Source organism: Lepidothrix coronata, unplaced genomic scaffold, assembly GCF_001604755.1.
Source record: "Lepidothrix coronata isolate B3197 unplaced genomic scaffold, Lepidothrix_coronata-1.0 Scaffold49, whole genome shotgun sequence".
Taxonomy (NCBI): domain Eukaryota; kingdom Metazoa; phylum Chordata; class Aves; order Passeriformes; family Pipridae; genus Lepidothrix; species Lepidothrix coronata.
Genome location: NW_016690229.1, coordinates 2,878,444 through 2,897,463, shown reverse-complemented (window position 1 = coordinate 2,897,463; position 19,020 = coordinate 2,878,444). Strand labels below are relative to the sequence as shown.

Below are 19,020 nucleotides of genomic sequence, written 5' to 3'. Positions count from 1 at the left end.
TTTTAGTGCTTCTGCCAAAAGTAGCACTAAGGGTTCAGTCAGATATTGAAGCTTCTGCTGCAATAAACATACACAGAGCACAGTTAGAGAGTTGAAAAAGGGGTTATATTGTGTATATTCTACAGCTATACACTATGTAGCTATATATTGCACTGACACCTCTGGGGTCATTCTGTGGTTATGGGCAAGAGCAAATCTGACCCTTATGTCCATTGCCTCTAATACAAATACAGTTATTTCAGTTTATTGGATTCTCTAGGATAATAATTTCATGTTTGTTTGAAGTGTGGTTCAGTTTTGGACTGCCCTTGTTCTGATGGCTCTCCAAAAGCTTTGCCAGTAATTGGGCCTCTCAGGGCAGTCAGATGAAACTTGGCATATCCTGCACATGAGTAAAAAAAGAGCCCTGGGAGTAGGGAGCACACAGGATCACAGAGCAAAGTCCTGGCAGAACTGGGATGAGGATGGAGATGCCCAGCTCTTAATGGCTCTACTAAATTGGCACTCATGGGGCAGCCTCACACACGCTGCAGCTGCCAAACTAAAGGTTTAACTAATAGCAACGGGTCTTGTCATCCAATATCTTCCTGTTTTCATATGAAGACTCACAAGAACTGCGTCTTAGGAAGCACTAGTGCAAGCAACTGTGGAGGAGTTGGATATGCCCGCTCTCCATATCCAGCCCTTAAAGACAGTAAGAACTATAGAATTGTGAGTCTGCTCCAAAAAGAGCCCTGAGCACTAATAATGTGTCTTTCCCGCTGGTTCACTCTAGTGCACTGCATAGCAAAGTACCAGAAATCCAAGGCTGGTTTCTGTGGCCTTTGGGCTGCTTCTGGTACTGCTCTGCTGCTTCTCTGGGGGCTTCACTTTCCATGTGTTTACTCTCGTGGTAGTCTCATGGTTTGTGTGCTTCAGCCTACACAAATACATTTGAAGGACCCTGTTACTGTGACATGTAAAACCTCTGCATATGGTGGTGCCACAGTGGAGTGACTGAATTTGTCCATCAGACAATTATGTGTTACTAGATTGATAACAAAATACTGTTTGAGTGGGAATCCCTCTGCTTTGTCACACATTCTAACTTGAACAGCAATTTAATTACCAAATTCCCACTTGACTTGGTCTGGGGCTTTGTTTGTGACAAACTTGGATGTGGGAGATCTGTAACAGGCATTTAACCCTGTGTGGAGGATATGTTAATGCCAGGGATGAGAAACTCCTGTCTCAGAATAAATTGGCTATGGAGATCTGGGGAACCTCCCTGGCAGATCCCAGCTGTGATTCTCACCCTGTTTATATTTGTGTTCCTTCCGACCTCGTGAGCCAGGGAATTCTGCTGACATTGCTCAACGGCTCGTGGTTTGCCCATGGTTTGCAGCAGATCTGTGTGTGCCAGGTTCATCCACAAACACTTCTTGTTAGGAAGGTGATTGCACTCTCCAAGTGCAGTCAGATGCTTTGGGGTTTCTCTTCCCAGTGAAAGGTCTGGTTTAGGCAAATCTCTCTGTAAGGATCACAGGATGGTTCAGGTTATATATCAAGGTACATATGTGGCACACAGGGACTAAGATGAGCAGTTGTTACTCTGTCTTGAGCTCCTGGACTGAGGCACAGGGTGTGCAAACATTTCACATTGTCATTCCGTGGGAAGGGAATATAGATGTTGGATCTTTTGTTCCAGCTGATAGGCAGGCTGGAAATCAACCTGTGTCCTAACATTGGTATGGAGTGAACAAAGGCTGGTTTGAAAATGTCCAGCACACTTCTGGGTAAATTGCAAAGTACAGCTGGAGCAAGCAAACCCTGCCTGGGCTCATAAACCCCCGGCTGGGCTGAGCACCACCGGGACCAGGGACTGGGCTCTGCCAGGCAGGGCAGTTACAGGACAGCAGAGAATTGGTGGGGTGTCAGGAGGAGCTTCCCTGAGAGCTCATTCCGTGGTGTTATGAAGAGGCAAATCCCAAATTTCTTAGTGAAGCAAGCCCACGGTGAGCGCCAGAGAGGTTAGCTTAAGTAGAGTGAATAATATATAGGAATATATGTACATGTGTGTGTGTGCATGCAAAGGTCTTCAGGATTTAGCTGAGTGTTCACACATTCCCTAAGCCAATAACATCCGTTGTTATGGGAAATGAGGTAAGTGACAGAATTACTGTCCTTATGGCGGGCGACAGGCGAGGCCAATGTTCCCATGCTGTAATTCCATGTTCCAGTCACTGCCTCAACAATAGCCCGGGAGGGAGAGAGAGAGAAAGAGAACATGAACAAAGAGCGCTCGGTTTTATTTGAAGATTTCATCCGAAAAACAGTTGGATTCAGATGAAACTCAAGTGGGAAAACCTGAGCGAAATAGAAAAACCTGTGTCCTCAGCTAAGGGCTGAGAGTTCACCCGTCTGGGGGTGTGTTCGCGGGCCGCTCGGGGCCCTCGGTGGTCGGTGCCGGCCTCGCAGTGCTGACTCCGCTCCCTGTCCCCGTCCCTGTCCCCGTCCCCGTCCCTGTCCCCGTCCCCGTCCCCGTCCCTGTCCCTGTCCCTCTCCCTGTCCCTCTCCCTGTCCCTCGCAGCCTGCGCGGCCGCGGAGCCGCCCCTGCGCTGGGAGCCGCGGTGCCGGCAGCAGCTCCGCCACCTGCAGGACGGCGCCAGGATCGCAGCGCGGCTGCCGCCCCGCCTGGAGGGCCGATGGGTCTCCACCGGGTAAGGCACCCCCGGACTCCGGGCAGGCACCCCCCCCAACCCTGGGAAGGCATCCCTGGAACCCCGGGAACGCGCCCCCAGACCCTGGCAATACGCCCCTGGTCACTGGAAACGCGTCCCTAAAGCCCCGGGTAAAGCACCACCAAACCCTGAGAACGCGTCCCCAGACCCCAGCAAGGCATCCCCCTAACCCCCCTGGAAAGGTGACCCTAAAACCGTGGGAGGGCACCCAGTTCTCCTGGGAAGGCACCCTCATCCCCGGGAATGCGCCCCCAGCCCCTGCCAGGCCTCCCACCCCAGCCCGAGACAGATCCTGTATCCAGCACTCTCACATTTTGGTAGCAGATGCCCATTAAAATCACTCAAGAGTGGCCACCAGGTGTGGGAGGCTCTTGCCCACGGTGCTACTCCCGCCCCTTTGCTGTCCCCTGTCCCCCCACGGCCCGGGGAGGGATCTCCCCCCGTGCATCCCCGATGGCTCAGGACGGCCTTTCCCGCAGGTGTGAGGTGCGGCCGGGGCCCGAGTTCCTCACCCGCTCCTACCTGTTCTACGCCAACCGGCTCTTCAAGGCCTTCCAGTTCTACTACTGGGACCCCTCGTGCCGCGACCCCTCCTACACGCTGGTCATCAAGGGCAAGCTGCGGCTCCGCCAGGCCTCCTGGATCACCCGCGGCGCCACCGAGGCCGACTACCACCTGCACAAGGTCGGCATCGTGTTCCACAGCCAGAGGGCCATGCGGGAGGTGGCCTCCTGGATCAACCAGACCTCCGGGCAGGGCTGCGGGGGGTTCCTGCCGCCGGGGCGCACCTGGGCCCCCGGAGCCCTCTACGAACTGCTGAGCGCCAAGACGGAGCGCGACTGCACGGCCGCCCTGGGCTTTGCCATGCACGAGCTGAGCCTGGTGCGGGTGGAGAAGCACTACCAGCCCTTGCTGCAGCCAGGGCAGAGCGGGAGCCAGCTGGTGGAGGAGCTGTACCTGGGGGACATCCACACGGACTGGGTGGAGAGGCTCCACTACCGCCCCACCGGTTACCAGCGACCCCTGCAGAGCGCCGTGGTAAGGATGAGGCCTTTACATGGTCCCCTCACCGCGTCACAGGCTTTGCCAGTGTTTATTTCCTTGCTGTTTAAGTAGTGCCTGCTGCACTTGGCCCCCCTGTCCTAAGGACACGAGGGTGAGGCAGTGTGGGGCTGCTGGTGCAGGTTCCCGGGTGCTCTGCAGCACGTGGGGTTCACCCTCTCCCTTCCTGACAGAGTGGGACTGGGGTGAGTGAAAGCTCAGCAAAACCAACACGGGAAACGAGCCTGCATTGGCGTGGGCCTGGAGTTAACGGCCTTGCTTTGGCTCCATGTTTTCCTAGGAAATGCTGTTTCCTATTTTGCCACACCAAAATCCATGGAGGCTTTGGGCTGCATGTCGTTAGAGCTGCCTGCTCTGTCCTTCATCTTCCTGCCCTCTCCTTCCCTCCTTGGGGGGTGCTCAGGGGGAGAGGAGCAAGGCAGCACCATCTGCCAGTAACTCATCAGTCCTCGGTGTAACACCATTAGCAGAGGCAGTTGCCCCCAATACAATTATGTTATTACACAGAAATCAAACTTCCGTTCTGATGTACGTAAAACTGAGCAGGAGACTTGCTGGCCTTTTATTCTATTTTATTTTATATTTTACAGCAGGTCAGTTTATTCCCAGGAAAGCACCTTTCCATCTGAATCACAACTGATCAATTCAGAAATGATTGAGCAGTGAGACGGGATGAAAAAACCCTCTCTGAACTTTACCAGATAGAACGGAAATAACCGGGAAAAAAACTATTTTGGGGCAACATTTCCCCAACATTTCCCTGAACTGCACCAACTGAACTCTGAAAAACACAGAGCAACACCCCTCTCCCTCTCAAAAGCAACATTCTCAAATTGGTTAAACTTGTGTTATCTCGGGCCAAAACCATATATATGAGCAAAACCAGATGGTAAACATAAACACTTTTAAAAGTTAATTTAAAACCAAACCTAAAGATACTGAAATTCACTCTCTGAAAGTAGCCCTGTAATTAATCAGGCAACAGCTCTCCAATGGACCCACACATGATGTCACCACTTGGCGATAATTAGAAGCTGCCATATATTAGAAATAACTTCACACGACTGGTTTAAGCAAGTAAGATTTTTGGCTCCATGTCTGGAGTGATAATTTTATTGAGCACAGAATTTTTACTTCTTTTTATTTTCTCTGAATTGACATCCATTTGCCTGTGCTGGTGAGTTACACAGCTATGTTAGGAATTATTTTTTAACTCTCTTTACGAAAATACCACTCTTTTTCCCTTAAATTTATATCTGTTTTAAAGAAACCCATTCTCCCCAAATTACCTTTCATTATCAAAGAATTTCCTGCCTAAGGAGAGCATATATATTTGCCAACTTCTGGGATTATTTAGCCATAATGTACTGTGTACTGTCAGCACTCATTAACGTGACAGTAGCAGTAAAGCAAGCTGAAAATGACTAAATTACAGTAGACTCCAATCAACTTGCATGTAAATTACCCACCCTACAGTTAACTACTGAGTTATTTAACCTTCTTGCCTATGACAGTTCAGTAAAGATTAGCTCGTGTTCTAGAAAATTATATAATGTTCAAACCCTGCTTATTTAAAAATAAATCAGTTGTGATATATGAAGTATAAGAAAAAATTCCAGGCTACAAAAAACCCCTGCTGGCAGCGGATCAGGGGCAGGGCTGGTTTGACTCAGAGCTCTGCAGGCAGCACAGGAGGGGGAGCGAAGGTCAGGGCCTCCTTCTGCAGTGGGTCCTTTTCTTCTCCCATTCTGGCTGCTGGGAAAGCCCTCTGTCCTTCTCCCTCCCCACCTGCCCCATCCTGGTCCTCACACACAGCCCTGGATGTGGGAGCACGGGCAGGAAAGGGGTGAAGGAGAAGCAGAACACGACGGGATTTTGGCTGTCCTGGAGAGGCTCCATCACCGCGGTGCAGCACAGGCACGGGAGCCTCCCCACGGGAAGGTTTCACAGCCTTTTCCATTGCCAAAAACACTGTGTCATTGTTCTGAACCGGTGCAGAAACGCCGTGGTGGAGCTGACACCTCCCAGCACCCCCATCCTCACCCAGCTTGCCCTGGAAAAGTGGTGGGATGCCCCGGGGGAGCATTCCCTGCCCTGGCAGCAGCTCTGCCCTGCCCTGCCCTCCTCCCTCGGCCTGTCCTCAGCAGCCCTGCACGGGGCAGCCGCAGGACACAGCCCTCTGTCCTTCAGCTACCAGAATAGCAAAGAGCCAGGGCAGCGCTTTATCTCACTTAATCTGCTCGGATGCCTCGTGCCGGGCTCCCTGCAGTGCAGCACCCTGGTGTGGACCAGGAGAGTTTGAGCTTTTGGAATATTCTGAAAGGGGTTTTTTTTGTTTGGTTGGTTGGTTGGGGTTTTTTTTGCCTATCAGTTTACAGAGTCGTTGTTTTTTGTCTCCTGCAGCACCACGTGCACCCTTGCCCAGCCTGTGGGATTATATACAGGGCTGATGAGCACCACCCACCCATCCTCCCCGCCGGAGCCCAGCTGCCCATGCAGCTCAGCGGCAGCTGGGTGAGCACCCACTGCGAGGTCCGACCCGCCGTGCTCTTCCTCACCAGGTACTTCATATTCCACGGGAACAACCACACCTGGGAAGGGTATTACTATCACTACTCAGACCCGCTCTGCAAACAGCCCACCTTCACCATCTACGCCTCTGGGCACTACTCCCAAGGCATCCCCTCCTCCAAGGTGCGGGGTGGCACCGAGCTGGCTTTTAAAGTCACCCAGGCTCGGGTGACGCCGATGGACCAGGTGACGGTGATGATGCTCAACTCCTCAGAACCTGGAAGCTGTGGGCTGGCGAGCTCCTGGAGCGCTGGGGTGGAGCAGGATATAACAGCCACGAATGGCTGCTTGGCTTTGGGCATCAAACTGCCCCACACCGAGTACGAACTCTTCAAAACGGAGCAGGACACGCGGGAGCGGAGCCTCCTGTACATCGGGGAGAGACCCACGGACGGGTCCAGCCCCGACAGCCCAGACAAGCGACCCACGTCCTACCAGGCCCCTCTGGTTCAGTGTGCTGGAGCCTCAGAGGAATTCTCCAGCTACGTTAGTCTAAAATACTTGGGAAGGAAGGATGCTAATGGGAAGGAAGCACTAAAACCTTTGCCTGTGGCCTTTTTATTGTTCATAGCACTTCTGTTTTTAAGATGGGACTAGTTATCCATTCAGGTACAGCACAGAATCCAGATAAATCTTGGTGCTAGCGTGATTTTTATATCCTTCAAATGAGCACATCTGGAATCAGTTCTTCTCAGATTTGGAAACACTTTTTTAAAAACACCCAGTAGTGAATGAAGCCAAGAAGATATGCCTGACTCCACACTGTTTGTCCCGTGGCTTTATTGCCTAATCTCCCCTCTTTGCGTGCAAATTTAATGTAGTGACACGGATGTGCTGCACATTGCAAGGGATAATTCAGCAACATGGCAGGGGGGAAGTGACATCAATTAAAATTGCTGCTTTGAGCTTTTGACATTGCTAAGATTTAATCAAGAGCTTGATTCCGATGTAATTCAAACATCCGAAGTGTCGGCTGCTGAGTTTCTTTGAGGTTAAGTTCCCTCCCATCATACTCCTTTTTGCTGTTCATGCAAATTTAATCTGCAGAGTCAGTCAGCAATAAACAGTCAGCAAGTGTTCTTGAGAAGGGCACGGTTCACGTGCCTTTGGCAGTTCACAGATACTTTCTGCACTTTTCCTGTGTGTGTCACACACACAAGGGTGCAACGTGCAGTCTCCCACTCAGGGCTGCCCAGAACAGCCCTCACGGAGCGTTACCTCGGCTGCTACGCCTGACCCTCGTCAGAGAAGATTATGGTAAATGGAAAATGCTTCTGTGCACAACAGCTCCAGCCTCCAGCATTCCCTGGCTGCAGCACTGCATCCTTGCTGCGTTGTTGTGCCTCTCCAGTGCAGTCCTGACTGCTGCTCACCAGGCACCCTGTGAAGGAAAAGATTCCTCACAAGTCTTGTCAGGCCAGGTATTTTCACTGCCTCCTTTTTAGTGTACTGGCACATCAATTGTTAATCCAGCTCTCCTCTCAAAGTGTCCCTTCCAGCCTCTTTCCTGTACAGATGTTTTATAAATCTGCCTCTGGTGAACAATGGGCTGGGGAGATGCTCAGATCAGACAGCACAGTCAGGTCAAACTGATTCCTACTGACAAGAAGGACAAACTAAAAAATTACATTCCCTGTCTGCTGCAGTTAAGAAGCATATAACTTCCTTGGAGAAGCCTTCCTCCAGCAGCTAAATCCTCTCCAAATAAGCCTATATATCTTACCACAAAGGATATTTTGTTAAAGCAGCTATGCAATAGCCACCTTCTTAATGCTGTATTTACGAACTTGCAGCTTGTACTTAGATAAATTATGGGGTTTATAACACAAAAATACTTTGGGGGGACCTGTACATTAATAATTCAAATGAGATGCTTATTAAATGCATACAGTTGTGACATAAATGTTGTCAGCATGTTCACGTGTTCCAGGCATGATCAAATATTAATCATGCACATAAACACTTATACTTTTAAGATGACACACAAAAGGGCCAGGCTTGGCTGCCTTGCCTTGGGTTCCTTCCCCAGCCTGAGGAAGAGCCTTCTCCAGGGATTAGTTCAGCAGGCAAATCCTCCCTGTGTCCAGGGGTGGTTGTGCTTTGTTGCGCGGAGATCCACAGGCAAACGTGTGAGGGAGTGAATGTTGGAGAAGGTGGTGTCTCCTTTGGGATGTTCCCGTTAGGATGCTGGGCACTGGGGCAGCACAGCTGCAATCTCCTGTCAGCCACACACGTGGCACAACTTCTCCTTCAGCAGTTTCCCACCCTGGTGCTCCAGTGGCCACTCCTGCAGCCCAGGGAAAGCTTCCTGGGACTCACAGCAGCAAAGGTACCTGTTTCTGCAGGACCCACTCCATGGCAGGAACAGGGAACAGCTCTGTGCTGCCTTTGGAGGGTGGATGGAGGAGGGGGAAGGCAATTCCTGGCCAACACTTACCCCCAGGAATGAGATTTGTGTGCAGGGGCTTCTTTTTTTTCATAGCACAGAAACAAATGAAGTGTTCAGGTGCCACATGGCATAAAAGCTCAAGTCCACACAGATCCTTTTCAGGTGGGGATGGGATTAACATGATATAAAACGTTACAAGACAACATCACACACTTATGCAACAGCAACAAGGCCTTGAGAAAGCTCTGCCCTGCCCTGCAGCAGCTCAGGCACCACTGGCTCCAGCAGCACCAGCTCCACAACTCTGACTGAACTTCCCTAGGGAAACCTCATCAGGAGCCTCTTTGTCCTGTTTCCCCCCTCCTCCCCCCTTAAGGATACTTCTGAAAGGAAAAAAAAGCCATGAAAGACCTATTTGCATAAATATCATAACTTTTATTGTTCTGTTCACAGTTTTTGAAGACACATTCCTAAATTACACAGTTATTCTCTCTTAAGAATTTGTGCCTTTTCCCAATTTGAATTTGCCTGGCTTCCACTGCCAGTCGGTGATTCTTGTGTTGCTCTTTTTATGCTCAGAGAGCTGCAGTGTTCAGTGTTTTCTCCCTGTGAAGGTATTTGTGCACTGTAATCAAGACAGTCTCAACTTTGGTAGAAAAGCTCAGCCAACTGAGTTTTCTCTCTCACCCTCTCTAAGGCATTTTCACACTCCACCAGTAATTTCTGCATCTCTTCTTTTTTGATTCCATTCCAATTACCCAGCTTCTCTTTTAAAATGTAAATATCCAAACTGCATCCAAAATTCCCAGCTCTCACAGCTGAGACATACAGAAGGATAATCACTTACAGCTAACAGTAATTAAAACAAGAACATATTCGTATTCATTTGTCTTTTACCCTGGGACTGCACTGGGAATGTACATGGAGCTGTTATTCACTCTGGTCCTGGTAGGGATATTTTTGCCATGTTACTATTTTATCAGTAGTGGTTTTGTATGTTTTCATCAGTGATCTGGAACCACTGAATCTTCCAGGTCCCCACAGAATCCCCCTGAGCATCCCCATTTCACTGTGGTTCCCTTTGAACTTCAGCAACGTGTGATTGTCAGGAAACATGGAGCTTTGCAGGGGCCCAGGCAGACTCTAACCCCGAAGAGAACTGAAAACCAAAGAGAATGAAAGGACTTGGATCACATTCCTTCAGGAACATCCATCTCCTTTTCCATCCCTTCCCAGGGCTGTCACACTGGCTGACCTGTCCTGTCCTGCTCACCACCCTCAGCAGCAGCCCCGAGACTGCCCCAGGCTCCTCCCTTACAAACACTGAGCCAGGGCTTCAAGGCCTGCCTGTGATTTGAAATACTGAGCATTGCTAAGGAAGGACATCACCTTTCCAGTCCTCTGACATCATCACCAGGTTTTACCACCTGCACCTATTAACAGTCCTTATCCTAGGGCAAAGATTTCCCCTGAACTCCAGCTCTTCATCGCCCTCTCTGAGCACTCCAACCCACACGGTTTGCTTTCCCTTTGGCTGGTGCTTTCCTTATTCATTTTCTGCACTTTCTAACTCCCATTTTGAATGGATTGCTGTCTGCTTCCCTTTTTCTCATTTGTTTTATATTAGTTTCCATCTAATTTTTCCCTTCATTTCACCACTGAAGCAGGATGGGCAGTTAGCCAAAGCTGTCCCCCTTCTCGACTGCAAAATTATTGGGTTTTTGGCCATTTAATACCTTTCACTTAGAAAACTGCCAATTCTAATTCAGTTTTCCATCTAATTTCTTCCCCACTACCAAATCTGATATGAAATTTGCTCAGCTATGCCCTTTTGAAGCAGCAATTACATTTATTAGAAGCTCACATGGTTCTGTGCTGAGCTCCACTGTAATCAGGATTCCAGCTTGAGTTCTGTGATTCATTTATCTTTATCTGACATACACAAGACAAAACCAAATAACTTCATCTTTCATGTCTAACACTGCATTAAAAAAACCAGGTCTAAGACATAGACCACGAACATTAATCATGATTACTGGCTTCTTTTCAACTACCAAACAAATAAATACCCTTTTATTGTTCCTGTGAAGAAAACCCAAGCTAACATGTGCTGGCAGGTTTGTACCAGCTGGAAGTTGATGGTAACAGGCACATGTGTCTTAGAAAACTCTCCTCCATTCACTTCTTTTGGAATACGTTCCAAAAGTTTAATCATTTTTTAACAACTCCAAAAAGCAAAGAAAAATAAAATAATTTCCAAACAGTCTCAACACATTTTCTGCCTTCCTGCACTGAGCCTGAGCCTTCAGTACCTTCTTTACCACCACGAGCTCCTCAGACAAGCTGCCTTTCCAATTTTCTGCTTCTTTAGCAGGTGCAAAAGTTTAAAGCAGGAGCCAAGTTTGCCAGACAAACACAGTTCTGACAATCTCTTCACAGCTCAATTAACAGCAACTTATTTTTCCAATTAACCACCCTCATGCCCCTCTCTTTAAAATACCTCTGAATGCATTTTTGCATCGCTGATTTCCCAAACAATTCTTAAACTGAAACAAAACACACAAAAAAGTTTCAAAACATTTTTGGATACATTAACAGCATTGAGCTACTGCTTCATTTGATAAACAATCCAGATGGAATATAAAAGCCTGTCGCGTACTATAAATAAATATACTGCCCTGGAACAGCAGGAAGAAGCTGGAGACAGAAAGGAGATGGGTGACAAGACTCATTGCTCCAAACTCTACACAGAGTGAAGAGGAAGGAGGCACAAATTTGATCACAGAGGAAGCAGAAGGTGAGTGGTTATCCAGGATGGGAAAAGGCATCCAGGACCAGTGAGACATCCATGTCTCTGCCAGGCAGCCCAGGTGCAGCCACAGTGCTCTGGGGGCCAGAAGTCTGGGACAGGCAGGCAGGGAAAAGCAACACTGGCAGGGTGATGGGAAGAAAAACCCAGATGGAAAACAAGCAGGCAGCAGGGAAGGAAAGCCAGTTAAAGATGCTCATCTGAACGTGGATTTCTCTGCCAGGGAGCAGGGAAGGAACAAGGATGAGTTGGTCTGAACCAAAGCGCTGAGGGAGGGAGTGGAGTGAGATTTGACAGCTCAGGCAGAACAGATCAGAAAGGAGGATGGGCAGCAGAGTCTCCAGCCTTCACAGAAATGCTCTTTTGGGCTCAAAACTGAAGCGAAGATTCCTGGCTCCAATCACACTTGTGTGTGGCCTCCCAGTGAAATGTGGAAATGAAAATTGCTGCTTCAGCTCCAAGTTACACATTGGGAGCTTGGGTCAGGAACGAGTGTCCACACACAGAACACAAAGGATTCCCTCCTGACACGCACGTGGGTTACACCCAGTTCCACATTTTAAGTTCCACTTTTAAAAATCTAATTGTACTTAAGAGAGCCTCTATATGGCCAGGCACACAAAGCTGGGAGTTTTAGACAACTTCTGAGCAGCTTCATCTCACTTTCTGACCAGGTACTGACCAGATACTGCACTGTACTCACACAGAGTGGCCAAACTACCAGTGCACAAACCTGGTTCTGCCATTTCCTAATTCCTGAGTGCTTGACTTTGTAGAGCCTTAATAAAGGTCTTTTAGAAGTATCTCTGTGTGGATAATTGTGTGTAGGAAATTTGCCAACTCAAACATGAGGGAGTTCAAGAGGCTTTTCTAATCTTGTGAGTTTATCCACTAAAGAAAAAGATTTGATTAAAAAAATGTACAGCTAAACTGGGAACAATACTTCACTACGGGCTGTTCCTCATAGGCACTTCGAAATCTTAAAAAAACTCCCCACAAAATTAGGAACTTATTAAATCAGAATGAAATGTACCGATGTAGAAACATAAACAGAAATGCCAGATGGATAATGTCAACTTGTAATAGGCAGCTTCAATTAATTCTTCTTAATTCATTTGTTTTCTTAACTTCTTTTGTTTTGCCATCTGGAAAAGGCCATTTTCTAATGACAGATCACAGGAGAAAAGATCCAAAGTTCAAGTTTGCTTCAAGGAAAAGCAGCTTTGTTTCTGTGCTCGCAGGCCCCGCGTTCCTTTTGTACTTCCACTCACACAGAGGCTTCGGGACAAACTTAGGCCTGGGCTGGGAGGCAAAGAGATCTATGTGGAAGTTTAGGAAAGGTTTCAAGAAGTTTTACTCTTCAAATACAAACATGAAAGTAGTTCTTTAGCAGGAAGTGAAGCCACAGGGAGCAGCGGAGTGAATGACAGGCCCACGGTCACTTTGGAAGTGTGCAGGTCTGTGCTCATTAGAATAGGATGTGCAAGAGATTCCTGGCTGGCTCTTACTTGGGTTATTTTAAAAGTAATCTTCAATTATCCAGTAAAAAAAAAAATCAACCCATTAATAAAACAAACAAATTTTATAGCTGAGCAGTGGAAACACACAATTACTTTGTTCTCTGAAGCTTATCAAAATAAAAGTGAGGAGCAGCACAATGAGAAGTGTCACTGTTGCACTGACACACATTGGACAAAGTGATCAGAATACATGGAGCTGTCAGAGTAATATAAAAACTTAATTGGACATGGTTAAAGGATCAGCATTGCCCTGCTAGAACAATAAATCCCATGATTTATCTAACTGTAACAGATGATTTATACCAGCTCTGGATCCCCCTGTCAGCTCTTCACGAAGCTGAGCTTGAGAACAAGGTTTCACTGTACAAACAAACAGCCTTGCTCAGTGTGTCCTTTTGTCTCTAAAATGCCTAAACACTGCTTTGTACAGTTATTTTCTAATTAGTAAATTAGGTTTGCAGACATGTGTCTGATTCCAAAGAACAGTCACCTGCACAGACGGTACTGAACTAGTCTCACTCTACACATGACCTTCTGCTTGTATTAGTGTTTCTGACTTCAAAAACAAAAACTCAAATACATACACTGAAATCCACTCACCACCTGTCCCATCTCAACTTGCTCACTGGAGGATTTGGGCAGTGGATGCTCAGCCATTCCCAATCCATGGAACAGCAGCTCTCCAGGCCTCCTCGCTGCTGTGCAGTCCTAGTGCAGCTGTGACCCAGCCACAACAAACAGGAGGTTCAGAGTGTTCTTTTACATGGGTTTTCATTTCGAACAGAGGGATTTTTGGCTGTGTTTTTTTCTCAGTTCCTTTATCTGGAAAGCAGAACTCAGGACATGGCATTTCGGGTCACCACACAGAGCAAGAGAAGCATTGTTTCGAAAGTTAAGAGTACTACAGTTAAGTCACTACTGTGCCTGGGAATTAAGGACGTTCCAATTAAGAGAAAAAGGTGCCATTTTTTTGAAGAAAAGGGATAGTTTTCTTCCAGTGGGGAATTGCAGCCTCAAGTATCTTGAGAGGTGAATGATCCACTCTGTGCACACCACGATGCAAACACGCTGACAAGAACTGCAAGTTCACATGTGCAGAGAATAGAAACCCTTCCGAGTTTATTGGTGACAAGAAACTCTATAGTGATTTGCAAAGTGAAGTTCCAACTTTATCCCACTAACAGCATTTCAGGAGGAAAAAGTCACATGGAATACCACCATCAAGCTATTACAATCCTGTATTTTTAGAAAATGACATTATGGTACATCAATCCCCCTCAACATGACAGACATGGCATGATCTTGTTCTCCAACCCCAAGGGCTATTCCACAGTAACCTGAGTTGGGCTCTGGCTCCCACATGTTCCAGTTGTGCAGTCACAGCTGACAACTGCCAATGCACAGCAATACTTACGATCATTCATGCACACAGTATTTGCCTTAAGATGTGGATAACTACATAAAAATAGTAGAAACCATTTTCCACTCGTTTCCCAGCACTGGGCTTCAAGATATTTTGTACACCTATTCATATCAAATTTGCCCGAGGAGTGCACCAAGCAGCCTCTACTGGCTCTTAAAAAAATTAACAATAAATGTATGTGCAAGTGGTCATCTTAAAATAACAGCAAGGACAATAAGTAGATTAGCAATAACTTGATTTCTACTATCATGTATCAATCACAGTTTTCTAACAGCTGTTGTTGTGTGAGGACCCCAGACAATAATCTTATTTAGAAACCCTGTGTTTCATGCATAACTTCCTAAGATGTACAATGTCCTCCAGAATATGAATACTTAATGAAAACATTTGCTCTGGTGTTGTCATGGAAGGAAAGACTTACAAAAGGTCCAGGTCATTTAAGAACATCTATCCAATATATTTTTGCACTGTATCTACAGACTGGCCTTTTATGGAGAAAAGAAGTACTTAACATTTCTTTCTACTGCCTATGACAGAAGGGTTTGGTCAGACAGACAGGCAGTGGGGATCCCACTGATCAGCTATTTTATTTTAAGCTCAGCAAAAGCAAAGCATCACCCAGATAATTCAGGGCTGTCAGAAATGGTGAGGGAAGACCTCAGAATTTTGTTAAATTCCAAAAGATAAGCACTTAAATTCAGAGTCTTGTTTAGGACCGACGATGTGGGTCAGCCCCAACTGCAGGTTACAGTCTTTACCAACAGATCCTCTGCTGGCCTCCTTGATCACATGTTTTTAGGGAATCTGGCAAAGCATGAGAGTGTTTTCTGGGACCTCTTTATAATCCTGGAGTGCAAAACACCGGGACAGCTTTGCTCATGGATGATTTAAAGTTCCAGGCTGTCAGAGATCACTAAGAAGTGACCACTGAACACTGGAGGAGGACACACGTGCTGCTGCCTTTGCCCTGTGCCTCCTCACAGTGTGTGTACAATTTACCTGAATATTACTACACATTTACTCACAGCAGACCAGCTCAAAGCTTTGATCCTCTCCCCTTTACTCTGCAAAGACAGTGATTTTTTTTTAACCAACCTTTTTTTTCAGTCTGTTTTTCAGCAGAAAGGGCCCTCAAAAAACCCTATTTTTTTAAAGCAAATCAGGAATTCAGCTTTTCTTACAAGAGTGAGATCACGATACAGTCTCTGAAAAAAAACTACTTCACAGTTCAGTAAAGGTTTTCTCAAATACATTTTTCAAAGTCACGGAAACTAATTTTGCAACATCACTTACAACCTTGTCTTTCTGAAAAGGCTCTTTTACAGTGTTTCATTTAAAAGTTTACTCCTTCTGCCCCAAAAGTATCTTTGTCTTGATAAGTTCTGCCCCATGTGTCCCACTGAACTCACTGCTTCCTTCTTCCCAGCTCACTCCCACCTTCCCTGCCCTTTGCAGGAAGGCTGCAATAGCTCTGTCCCTTCCCTCCTGAGCAGAGAAGCCACCAGCACTTTAAAATGCTAAAAATACACCTCTCCTTTTCTGCTCAATCTTCTACAAGTACTTCCAGAGTCGTGTTCACAGGCTGAACACACCGGTTATAGTTTTTTTCCACCTATTTTCTTATTAAGCCTCAAGTAAAATTTCACTTATTTGCACTTGCAAAGAAGGAAACCCTTGAGACACAAGTGGGACAAACATAAAGGTCAAGGAGTGCAGCAGACAGGCTGCAGCCCCAACAGCTTTCCCATGGAATCACAGCAATAAGGACGGAATGACAGAAGTCACTTTTAAAAGGCTTATCCTAATCATGAAATACTCACAAAAAATTTTGTCACCACTGGTTTTTGGGTCTACCACTTAAGAAAATATGTGAATTCACCTCCTCCAAAACTATTTCACCTACTGAATCCATCATGTCAAAGCACACTGAGTTCATATACCTGGTGCTAAAAGGAAGCTTAGAAACAAAATTACCTTCACCTTAATCTGAATGTGCTGTCAAGTGTCTTTTAACTGCTGAACCCAACTAACCTGGAAAGTGGGATGTTACCTTGTACCTCAGCAGCCAACAGGGTTACTCTGAACAACACTTTTGTGTACCAGACTCCTGCTGGGGTGGTTTGGATTGATCTTAAAATTAGTCTGGAAAAAAAAAAATAATCACCCTGAAACAAAGTTCCCTTATGCCATAAACAAAGCTGACAAGAGAACACTGTTTCCTCCCCACCTCTAAAACTGTGAGAACAGGACAAAAGTAACAAAGGAAACATTAATTTGGGGGCTTTATTTAATTTTTCTTTTCTTTTTCTTTTTTTTTTTTTTTTAAGATGCTACATAGTCAAACAGGATTGGTCTTTTACGGCATAGGACTAGTTTACTACTAATATTTTTTTTTTCCCCTAGATAGACTTATTTACATACAAAAACAAGTTTCCTGACCACTGTTTTCCCCAATGCTCAGATGATCAAAACTCCCAACAGTTGTGTAGTGCCCAAAACACCAGGAGGCAGAAGAATCTTGCACCACTACAGCAGCAAATTTTTAGTTCTAGTCACTGGCTTTAAACAGGTGCCTTTTCACACCACGTAGTATTAGTCGATCTTGTGACAAGAAGGAAACATGAGATGAAATACATTAAATAAGTCAAATATGCATTAAACATCTCTGAATAACATTTTTAATTCAACTAAATGAACCAACAGCAGTGTAGCTTGGTCCCTTGGTGAGAACAAGGCATCGCCCCTTATCCCAAGCGCGTCCCACCGTCAGCACGAGCCCCTCGGTGCTGCCCAGCACACTCAGCGTGGCCACACACGGCTCTCTGCAGCTTCTCACTACTCAGTTAAGTGCCAAAGGAACTGGTAACTTGCACAGAGCTGAAGACACTGACAGAAACTGTTAAATTCATGAGCAGAATGGTGGATTAACGTATTTTACAGAAGTTATCAACACCTCCTGCCTAACCCAGCTCCAAACATCCCGAGGGCCAGCTCCAGCAGTGGAGGAAGAGGTTGTTTTTTTTCTTTTTTCTAGTTTTCCTTTTTTTTTTCTTTTTTTTTTTTAAAAAGAGGTAATCCAGCAACATGTACCAGGGTCTAAGAATGTTTAAAATGACATATACAATATTCCATTGTAGTGTTAAATCAGGATTTTCTCCCCCCCCTTCATCACTGAAGCATATTCTCTTTCATTCATTCACTCATCGTACATTTTAAACTTTCTAGATTATGTTACATAGTATTTGTGCAGGGGTAATTTAAAGGCAAGACCTGTGAGATGTCATACATTAATTTTTTTTTTTTAAACATTGTTATGAATAAATTTAATCCAATGATATGGCAGAACCATCAAACCAATTTACAATTTCCAGCATGCTGCCTCTACAAGGCTATTTTTCCTATAATTACACCAAAGACAAAGAACAAAACCACCAAAGCAAGTAGTCTGGAGCTGAGCCCTTCATCCTTGACAGCAGCTGCAGAAGGAGAGATTGGGTTGTTTGGTTGGGGTACCTTCCTCATCCGCAGTCCATCTTCTTCCTAAAGGGAGATATATTGATTAATTAATGAAAAAAAGCTTTAAACATTCACCCTTTACCATACTTATTTAGGTGGGTGTTACACAATAGGTGAAAGGTAATTTACAGCTAATTTAGAGCTCTAGTTCCTAAATAATCTTGAGAAGGGAAGGCTAGTGAGGTAGGAGAGGAATTCTGTATCTACTTGAGTGGTAGAGCAAAAGCCACAAGCTCTTGGAAGTTTCCTCCTGCTAAGGAAACAGGGGAAGAATGGGGAAGCCATTCCTGTCCAAAGTCTAGAGACAGCTTCAGAACTCAGGAATGATGGAGGGGATGGCCTGAAGATGCTTTTCGTGCCCTGTAAGCACATAAAGTGCTCCTGGGGAAAACATTTTTCAATATAACTAAGATAAAGTTGCATATTTTTCACAACCTAAGGCAATTACACTCATCATTCCCCCAGTCAGATGTCAGATATCACAAGCAAATTGTCCCAGCCTTTGAAGGGAAATCTATTTCCCCCATCACATTAATGCTGACATTTTGACATGTAACTAATGGCAATAATTAAGATATTTTCTTGGTATGAGCTTGACAGCTCACTTGATTGAAAGATGAATGAGACAAGAGATAAAACAATGTAACACCACCAAATATTATCATTTCAAGTGGAGATGATGCTCCCCAGCTTTACCTGAAGTGTTGTGCAGCACACCTAAGTGTTAGCACACTCCAGTCCACACACACACACTCAGAGCACTTCAGGAGAGGGTAAAAGGAGCCTTTTGTGACCTAATTTGTGTCCAGCTGAAGCAAGTGTTAGACTTTTTAATGTGCTACAATATTACAGTGCAAAAGTATAAGATACTGAAGCAAAAGCCTCCCAGACTATACATAAAAACCCACTCAAAATTGGAATAAAAGTTACTGCAGCCTTAAAAACTGTAGATAAGTGAAATTCAAAAGGCTCAGGGTATGTCAGTATTTCTCGCTTTTGAATTTAAAGGG

The 19,020-nt window shown here is 45.9% G+C and overlaps 2 protein-coding genes across 4 annotated transcripts in view; one reads left to right on the top strand and one right to left on the bottom strand.

The window, feature by feature from the left end:
- The first annotated feature begins 1,246 nt into the window (after positions 1-1,246).
- Positions 1,247-8,998, top strand: APCDD1L (APC down-regulated 1 like). Its single transcript, XM_017815196.1, has 4 exons — positions 1,247-1,376; positions 2,570-2,699; positions 3,200-3,758; positions 6,186-8,998. Exons 1-4 carry the CDS (start codon positions 1,247-1,249, stop codon positions 6,948-6,950), a joined length of 1,584 nt encoding a protein of 527 aa, XP_017670685.1. The 3' UTR covers positions 6,951-8,998.
- A 158-nt stretch (positions 8,999-9,156) lies between these two features.
- The window catches only part of VAPB (VAMP associated protein B and C), a 38,412-nt gene continuing 28,548 nt past the window's right edge, over positions 9,157-19,020 (bottom strand). For 2 of the 3 annotated variants that reach the window (XM_017815250.1, XM_017815251.1), the window contains one exon: positions 9,157-18,034. In XM_017815250.1, coding sequence (XP_017670739.1) covers positions 17,876-18,034 — 159 coding nt within the window. In that variant the 3' untranslated portion in view covers positions 9,157-17,875. The remainder of the gene's footprint in view (positions 18,035-19,020) is intronic. The other variant, XM_017815249.1, reaches the window with a different exon arrangement.

Coding starts and splice junctions, on each gene's coding strand:
- APCDD1L (XM_017815196.1), top strand. CDS start 1,247: ATGGAGATCTGGGGAACCTCCCTGGCAGATCCCAGCTGTGATTCTCAC. Junction 1,377..2,569: donor CGGCTCGTGGTTTGCCCATG/GTTTGCAGCAGA, acceptor TGTCCCTCGCAG/CCTGCGCGGCCGCGGAGCCG. Junction 2,700..3,199: donor GGCCGATGGGTCTCCACCGG/GTAAGGCACCCC, acceptor CCTTTCCCGCAG/GTGTGAGGTGCGGCCGGGGC.